This window comes from Capsicum annuum, chromosome 5 (genome assembly GCF_002878395.1).
Source record: "Capsicum annuum cultivar UCD-10X-F1 chromosome 5, UCD10Xv1.1, whole genome shotgun sequence".
NCBI classification, from domain to species: Eukaryota; Viridiplantae; Streptophyta; class Magnoliopsida; order Solanales; family Solanaceae; genus Capsicum; species Capsicum annuum.
This window is the reverse complement of record NC_061115.1, coordinates 9,571,609-9,581,031: the sequence shown is the minus strand read 5'-3', so window position 1 is coordinate 9,581,031 and position 9,423 is coordinate 9,571,609. Positions and strand designations below refer to the sequence as shown.

The following is a 9,423-nucleotide window of genomic DNA, read 5'->3' as shown; positions in this document are numbered from 1 at the left end:
CACTCGCCCAAATTACTATCACCACCACCTACCACTACTCTCCACGGACAACTATGATAGCATTTATTAAGTTCAGAGCCATTGAACAAGAAGTCACTAGTGGAGTACTAAAAGCTACTCCTTTATTGGCTCCAGTTCTGATATTGAATAGACAGAATACTCGATAATCAATTAATAACCGTTAAGTCAAATCTAATCAATCGTATCTCAATAATTCTTTAGCAGTTAAACACATAAAAAGTTAGATAACTTATAAATTAAACTGTTAAGTGAAAAAATCAAACTGAACCACTCGATAAGCACTCAACTACTTATAATTAGCCACTCAAATTTCCATATTTGCCCCTCATGTGCCACTCCAAGTCATCTTCTCAATTCTAATCTCACTACCCATTGGAGTTAATTGATAATGGATACCATTTTCTCCCTTTCTCCATCTCCACCACCTCTACTAACTCCTAAATTTACCCAAATACCCCTCGAAAATCTTGTTAATTCCACCCCACCCCCACGTACCCCCACCACCCCACCCCCACCTACCCTCAGTAACAAACTATGGTTATCCAAGAAACAGTCACCACCCCCACCCCCACTTACCACCCCACCACCTAGCCTCAGTAACAAGCTTTGGTTATCCAAGAAACTATCACCACCCCCACCACCTACCCTGAGTAACAAACTACCACCCCCACCACCTAGCCTGAGTAACAAACTATGGTTATCCAAGAAACTGTCACCACCCCCACCCCCTCCACCGCTATTAGCAAAAGATGTTGAAAAAAGTGAAAAAGGTAAAATCTTTAATGAGGAAATGCAGAAAAGAGTTGAAAAGAGTGAAAAAGGAAGAATATTTGTGGGGAATTTGCCATTATGGATTAAAGAAAAGGAGGTAGCTGAGTTCTTTAGACAATTTGGGGCTATAAAGAATGTGATTTTGACAAAGGGTAATAATGGAAATGAAAAAAATATGGGGTTTGGGTTTGTGATATATGAGGGTCCAAAAGCTGAGGAAGCAGCTATAAAGGCATTGGACTTTGATGGTGTTGAATTTCATGGAAGAGTTTTGACTGTGAAATTGGATGATGGGAGGAATGATGAAGGGCAGAAGAGGTACACGTGGCACGAGGGGAGAGACGGGGCAGTGAAGGAGTTCAAGAAGGTTCTAGAAACACAGCCGGAGGATTGGCAGGCGGTTGTTTGGGCTTATGAGAGAATCAAGAAGGTGATATGCTTACTTGGAATAGTGCATTACTTAAAATGTTTGATTGATCAAGTCTTAGATACATAAGTTAGTATGGTTATTACAAGCAAAAGCATGATAAGGTTTTAGTATAGGATAAATTGAATTGGTTCATTATGTGTTATTTGCTTTAGTTAGTGTGGTAATACTTTTGGTGCTAAATGGTATGTATGCAAATATTTATGAGTTCTTTGGATTGGTACTTAGAACGCGTTAAGTCTAGTAGTTACAACTACAATATACCCAGTATAATCTCATCGCTGGAGTTTGTAGAGTATACGCAGACCTTACCCCTACCTTATAGAGATAGAGAGGTTGTTTCTGATAGACCCTCGGCTTAGAAAGCATAGCATAGTAAGTCTAGTACTTATCAGCTATCAGTATACTGGCAAGTGACTTGAGTTGTAAATATGTTACATAGGTGTTGCATTTTCCTTATTGGCTCTCTTTCATAGGAGAATTTATTAATTGGTTCTTTCTTTCCCAAAATTCAGATTAGAAGTGTTAGATGCATAATTCAGTATAGTTATTACTTATTGCAAACAAAAGCATGATGAGGATTTAGAATAGGATTAGCTAAATTGATTCATTATATGTTATTGGCTTCAGTTACTGTAGTAATACCTTTTTTTTTTTGTTAACCGTGGTGTCCGAGCCAGCTTGCAAATCCACGAGATGCCTGTTAACTCTCACCAGCAACAGGTACCAAATAACTTTGTCCACCAAGTCTAGAACAGATGGGAGGAAATCACCTAGTGTTTGTCTTTGTTGGGAATTGAACCTGAGACCTCATGATGCTCATCCCACCCCATTGAACCACTAGGTCACACCCTTGGGTGCAGTTAGTGTGGTAATACCTTTGGTGGTAAATGGTGTGTGGGCAGATATTAATGAGTTATTTGCTTTGGTAATGAGGAAGTGATAAGTCTAGTACTTATCAGCTATCAAGATTTCCTTTTTCTGAGATTCATCTCGCTCTTGCTTCTTTATGGCTCTAGAGCAAGAGAGATCTTAGGGAAAGGTAACTGAAAATGTAAAATGTTTACATTATCCTACTCTGATTACTCTTATTAGTAACTCCTCCATCCTTAATTGTTTGTCCCCTTCTACGTTGACACAAGATGCTGCACAGTTCCTAAAAATGGATATCTTCACTCTTGGTTTACCCCTAGTTTTATAAGATTATGTCCAATTTATGTAGGGATAAGATGAAGTGCTCGAGAGGTTATATCTTTCCTTCGATTAATAGACTAGTAGTAACAATGGGTACTTCTTATGATTTCAAGCTCTAGAAGACTTCTACTGACTTGTTGATATGTTGTACTAGCATGTAAATAAATTCATATTCTAACCTTATGACTGCTTAATTTACTACCACCTCTGATATGGCTTTCAGGTGATGAAAAGTTCAGGGTTTTTTATGTATTCTTTATGATTGTTTTAGTCTCATGTAAAGTTGCTACTGTTCTTGAACACTGGATTGTACTTACTTTGACAGGTAATTTGCGAGAATTTATTTGAATGGTTAAAGTGTATTAGGCTTTTAAGAAACTCTTGACCATATTCTTTCAGGTAAAATAATTCCTTCTATTTGTAGCCATCCAGGAAAGAATTTGGCTTAATGGTGAAATACTATGCAAGGAGGGGTGACATGCGTCGTGCACGTGAAACCTTTGAGAAGATGAGTGCTCGAGGAATAGAGCCAACCTCTCATGAATATACGAAGTTAGTTTGCCTGTTTAACTGTTGCTTCAGTTCTATACATCCATCATTAGACCATTCTTCCAAGTAAATACCCCATGACTAAACCCTTATGGACGGATATGATTCAAGGCCGATCTTGGCCACATATTTGTTCATTCTTCAGTTTGCCATTTCTTCTGTTTTTGAAGTGTAGCATGGACCTTAACAACGCCCCCACCTCGGGCACATTGCTATGCTTATATGAACACTGTATTATTTGTATTGCTCAACAAAAGTTTTTCGTATTTGCAGCCTTATTCATGCTTATGCAGTGGGTAGAGACATGGAAGAAGCACTATGTTGTGTCAGGAAAATGAAAGAGGAAGGAATTGAAATGAATCTTGTAACTTACAGCATTCTTGTTGGAGGATTTGCCAAAGTGGGCAATATAGAGTGAGCAATTCAACCACTTTTATAATGTTGTTATTCATTTATCGTTATGTTGTTTTGAACATTAACTTTAGCTTTGTTAAGTTTGATTAATTTGAAAATGTTGACCTCTCCTTTTTCACCTTCATTTAATAAAGGACCTCGGAGATGTTTGATGAAACTGAAAACAATATTAGCGCACAAAATTGAGACTTGTATCTCCAAATATTTTTTTGATAAGACTATTTTCGAATATGTTTATTCTCTCTATTTGAAGTATTAAAATATAAAATTGCACATGATTAAGTTATCATCCTTGAAATTGTTAGAGTAGAAAGTTAAACATACTTCTAATTAAAAATGAATAGGTTGAATGTATTGAGCGCATCTCTTCTTATAACATCATGTGCAAGTCATAATTCTCCAGCATACAGGCAAATAGTTTTGTGAACGTCACTAATTATCACATATTTTCTTATATATAACATCAGATGCAAGTCCTGATTCTCCAGTATACAGACAAGTATGTTTGTTAAGCTCGATAATTTAAACATGTTACATTTTCACATGCAAAGTTCTAGGCATTGCAATCTCTAATGGCCAAGTCTAATAACTTAACAAGAAACTGGTAATCAACATCGGTTAGGCTTTAACTTTGCTCAGTGCCTTACACTGCAGGAGTATAAGCACTGTTCTGTTCAGTTGTTTCTTTTCTTTATAGTGTAGCCCCTATGGCATCTAAACAACTTAGTCCTATCAGATGCTAGAGAATAAGAAAACTGATGGTAAATGTGTATATGATAGTGTCTTTATTCCATATAAGAACTTTTGGCTTCAAGTTTTGTCTTCACTAAACCTCTTCTCTTGAGTAATCAAATTCTGTGAGTCAACTCAACTTTTCTTTATCAAGACAGTTTTCTCGACTTCTATTTGGGATATCTAATGAGGAGTTTACCTGATCTGTCATTTCTCTTTCTGTTTGTTGAAGAGCTGCCGAGAGATGGTTTAAGGAAGCGAAGGAGAAGGATCTAACATTAAATGCAATCATATATGGGAATATCATCTATGCTAACTGGTGCGTTTTCTTGAATTTGAGATTCTTTGTCTCTCTGTTGAGTTAAAAGTTCTTTTTGGTCTTATGTATGCAATTTTAACATGTAAACCTTACTGTGCAAACTCTTACTGCTGCAGCACTATTCCTTCTCTGCAGCCTTCTCATATTTTAGCGCTTTTCTTAAAGATATTATTATGAGTTAATGTTGTCTGTTGGTTTTATTATCAAATGCCAGCCAAACATTCAACATGGATCGAGCTGAAGAATTGGTCAGGGAGATGGAAGAGGACAGTATCGATGCTCCAATTGATATCTATCATACGATGATGGATGGTTATACTATGACAGGAAATGAAGAAAAATGTCTCATTGTATTTGGCAGACTTAGGGTAAAAGTTTGTTAACTTCACAGATTTTGATTGAGGAGTGTAAGGCATTTATGAATTGGTGAAACTTGAATGTATCTCTAGATGTTTAATATGGTTTCTTTCTCATGCTTTTTCTTTTTTATTTTGTTCAGATATTGTAGATTCTTTATTGAGAAAAGGAAGTGAGAAGTTTTGGAGAATGCTAAGTGAAACTTATATTGAATTGAAGCATTTTCATTACCCTTCTGAGAGACCTCTACTCTTCCTTGGTTAATACTTTAAGTGGAAAAGATGTTTTTTCGTCAATATGCATTAGTTTAGGTTATATTTTTGGGCATCTTGCTGCTGATTCATTTACGACATAATTTTGGCTAGTAATATACATAGACAAAAGGGATTAGAAAATTGTAACATTTTGCTATGAAGTGGTATTCATAGAGTGGAGAAATGGCTGACACTGTTGGGACATGTGGAGAAGGGGAAACCACCTTAGTGGAATCATTGTCTTGTGACTAAAATTCAAGGATTTTCCCTGACAGGGACATGAACAGTCTTGGGCTTTACCTTAGACATTTTGCTATGAAGTGTTCTAAGTGTCATCAAGTGTTTTCTGTACGTGAAGAAAACTCGTCTTACAGAAAAGGAGAAAGTAGAAAACCTGAACAGTTCAAAATAGTACAGCCTTTCTGAACAGTGCTTTAAAGATGTATGGGCAGCTTTATGTGCGTTGAATTTTAATCATCTTTGATGATTGATCTAAAGTGGTACTTTAAATGTTATCGCAGGAGTGTGGATTTACACCTTCAGTTGTCAGCTATGGATGTTTGATGAACCTCTATGTCAAGGTGGGTTACTCTGTTTGCTGTTACATCATTCAGAACCTTTTTTGCATTTAACTTGTTAAATTGCTTCTTACTTACAGAAAAAAAAAAAACTTGTTGAGTTTGCCTCTTTTTATCTGTTTTTTTTCTCATTCTTGGTCTGATATCTGCAGCACAGACCATGCAGATATAGTCAATTGGCACTAATAAAATAATTGAGTTTAAAATCTTACTTCCGCTCCCAGTTTAACATGTCAGATTCTGCCTTCAGAAAATCAATGATTCAACAGCGTAGAAGGCCTCTTCACTTGTGCCAAACAAATTAAATATAGCTACTATTTAACCACCAAGAACCCTTTATTTAGGGATCGCCGACTAGTGTATATCAAGTCAAAGTACTAAATTGGATAGCTTGGTCATATTAGTTGTCTGATTCTTTTCCATTTCAAGTAGTTCATCAATCTTCAATCGACTAGGCTTAGTTCCAATATGGGTTGGCAATATGAAATCTTTGGTCCATTTGAGCATATAATTCTCGGTACTACTCACATCATGATGTTGTTTATAAGTCATATTCCATAACTTCTTTAGTTCATCTGAATTTTGTAAAATTGGTGTTAAACCATTGCAGATTGGTAAGGTATCCAAAGCTTTTGAGATCGGTGAAATCATGAAATTGGCTGGCATAAAGCATAACATGAAGACATATTCCATGTTGATGAACGGATTCATAAATTTAAAAGATTGGGCTAATGCTTTTGCAATTTTTGAGGATGTAATAAAAGACGGTTTCAAGCCAGATGTGGTGCTTTATAATAACATTATCAGAGCATTTTGTGGCATGGGTAACATGGATCGCGCCCTACGCATTGTTGAGGAAATGACAAAGGAGAGGCATATGCCAAACTCGCAGACATTTATGCCAATCATTCATGCTTTTGCAAAAGCTGGAGAAGTAAGAAGAGCACTTGACGTTTTTGATATGATGAGGAGGAGTGGATGCATTCCAAGTGTTCACGCTTTCAATGCTTTAGTTCTTGGCCTTGTTGAGAAACGTCAGGTAAACGATTGAACCATATATTTGCATTAGGCAGACTTGAAAGTAGCCTCACGTTTTAGCTTCTGACCTATCATGTCAATTGTATCTGTGATCTATATATATGTCGTTAATTTTCAATATTGGCTAAAAGACTAATTCTAAACCACCAAACACAACATTCGATAGCAAATTCTTGATTCCGCTTGCAAATGCAGTCTCTTGGACAACTTGCGTTATTGACTCCACATAAAAAAGGCTAATGCCCTTAACTGCCACAGCAGCCATCTCCTCAGAGTGCCCAAAGAAAGGGAAAAGAATGGAAACAACTTCTCTGACTTTCATCAAATAGAATTCATTTTATAGCTTGCAAACGTATGGTATAGTTGGAAGAAGGGTAGATGGATGTTGTGGGATCAGCAAATTTTCTTTGAAAATTCTCTAGAACTGTGCTTGAGAGTGACCAAATATGCCCATGTTAGTGCTGATACAAGATCGAACACACAACACGGATTCAAAAGATCTACAAGATCAACAACAATAGAGAATCAAAGGCCCCACTTGGCTTCTCTAAGTTGTCAAGACAACAACAACAATATTCAACAAAGTAGATGGAGAATACAAGATTACAAGGACTATAGTGAATCGAAGAGGCCCCACACGGCTACGGCTTCACTATGTCAACACATAAACAACAAGATTACAACAACAAGAAGGTTACGGGTACATTAACAACAACAAGGAACCACGGATTCAACGAGATACAAGATAAATAGTTGGACCAAATGAAGGGACAATCTTAAGAACCCAAGAATTGTTACACTCTTGGTCCCTTAAACACTATCCGCGACTCAAACCTAACTCTACGTTGACACAAGAGGGCCTTTACCTCCTCTAAACATCAACGTTTCAAGCCAATATGCAAACACAGGTGAATCTTCACTTGTCTAGCCCTAGTTTCGGTTGGAGCTCTTGAGAGAGAACTAAAGTGTTGCAAATGTTACAAATCTCAAAATATGATCAACTAAGTGAATAAAACCCTAAGTGGTTCTATTTATATTACATTCCCCAAAAGACTTAAAATGACAAAGGTGCCCTTTTAATGAATAAGGCTTCAAGGCCACCCCTTTAGTGCACACATAGGGGTGATTTTTGGCTTCTCACACACTTAAGCTCGGGCCTTCTCTCGGTTGCCTTTGACATACACAAAAAGGGTCCATCTATGAGATCACACTTGTATCATCCTCTCTATCTTGAGAGGAGTTTGACCTCAAACTCAAGCAATCTTCACCCGCAAGCTCTCCTCTTCGAATAATCTTTTCTCGGCTCCTCCCAAGGTTAGGATATTCAACCAAGGGTGTCATGAGATCATCAAGCTTGCTCCTTGGGCTTGGATGTCCTTCAACCTGCACATAAGAAGAATGGATGCTAGGCAAAGTGCTAGCATCTCGGTTAGTAAGCATCAAAGGGTCTTTGTGGGCAAATCCCACTTCCTGAACTCTCGGCTCCTCCTCTTCTTCATCATCCTCACCCTTGGTTTCCTCTTCTAAACCATCACTAAGCATGATTTTCCTTGCCATAAACAAGGGTACTACACACTCTCCATCAATCGGTCAAATATCTTCCACGCCTTCATCTATTTCTACCTCGGCTTCTTGCTCTCCATCTTGAGCGTTTTCATCAAACTCATTCGATGCAAGCCCCACCTCCCCACCAAGGTAATACAATTTTCCTTCCCTAAGGATTATATTTCTCTGATTTGGGCACTCATTAGGTTTGTGCCCCCACCCTTGACATTTAAAACATTAAAATCCTTTAGGACGAGAAGTAGAATTCGGTTTACCTTCGTTTCTCGAAAGATACCTTTGGGTAGCCTTGGTCTCGGATTGGATCAACTTGGCCTCGGGTTTCTCCTCATTGGATGAGTCAATCTTGTCTTTGTGCCAATCCGAGGGTGATTGCCCTTTGAACTTGCTGCCCGCTCTTTCCCGTATCTCTCTCTTAATCTCCAAGGCGGCTTGGAAAATGGCGTCAATTGTGTCGAACTTGTGTAAGGTCAACCGTGAAGCAATACCTCTATTCAACCCCACCTTGAATCGTATGATGTCATGACTCACTTGTTCCCCTCTATGATCAAGTTTCAAGATGAGTTGTTGGAACTCATCGTAGTAAGCCACGACGCTTTTGTTTCCTTGCCTCAAGTTATACAACTTGGCAAGGAGCTCTTGATAATATCTTTCGGGTAGATACCTTTGTCTTATGAGGTACCTTAGCCGAAACCAAGGAGGGGGCTGCCCCTCTACCAACACATTGCCAAAACGCTTAACATACTCCCACCATGTAGTAGCATAATCCTCAAAGTGAGCAATCGCGTAGCAACTCTTCTTCTCTTCGGTAAGATCATTAACTTGGAAGACCCTCTCACATGCGGATTCCTATGCGAGAAACTCTTCGGGATCACTCTCACCCTTGAAGATTGGAAGCCCCATTTTGATGGTATTTAGTCCTACTTCACGGATTTGGTTCCGTTGTTGGTTCCCATGACCAACTCTTCCTTCTCGGCCATGAACCTCCCTTGGATCAACATGTCTACCTCGTACCTCTTCCCCCCTCATGTAACCATCATCAAATGGACCATACCCCTCATGTTGGATAGGTCTATTTAGGTTAAGTGGAGCTTGTAGTGGCGGGTTTGGATTTGGTGGATAATAAGGTCTCTGGCCAAGTGAAGTTTTGTTTGGAGGGCTCGGGTTGTGGGGTGGAATTTGGGTTCCAAGTCCAACAAGAAGGAC

The 9,423-nt window shown here is 38.4% G+C and overlaps 1 protein-coding gene across 1 annotated transcript in view; it reads left to right on the top strand.

The window, feature by feature from the left end:
* The first annotated feature begins 285 nt into the window (after positions 1–285).
* Positions 286–9,423, top strand: part of LOC107871611 (pentatricopeptide repeat-containing protein At5g04810, chloroplastic) — a 14,147-nt gene continuing 5,009 nt past the window's right edge. Inside the window, exons 1-7 of the mRNA XM_016718537.2 lie at positions 286–1,222; positions 2,838–2,965; positions 3,236–3,376; positions 4,341–4,427; positions 4,642–4,795; positions 5,560–5,619; positions 6,227–6,655. Of these exons, the coding sequence (XP_016574023.2) occupies positions 410–1,222; positions 2,838–2,965; positions 3,236–3,376; positions 4,341–4,427; positions 4,642–4,795; positions 5,560–5,619; positions 6,227–6,655 (1,812 nt within the window). The 5' untranslated portion in view covers positions 286–409. The remainder of the gene's footprint in view (positions 1,223–2,837; positions 2,966–3,235; positions 3,377–4,340; positions 4,428–4,641; positions 4,796–5,559; positions 5,620–6,226; positions 6,656–9,423) is intronic.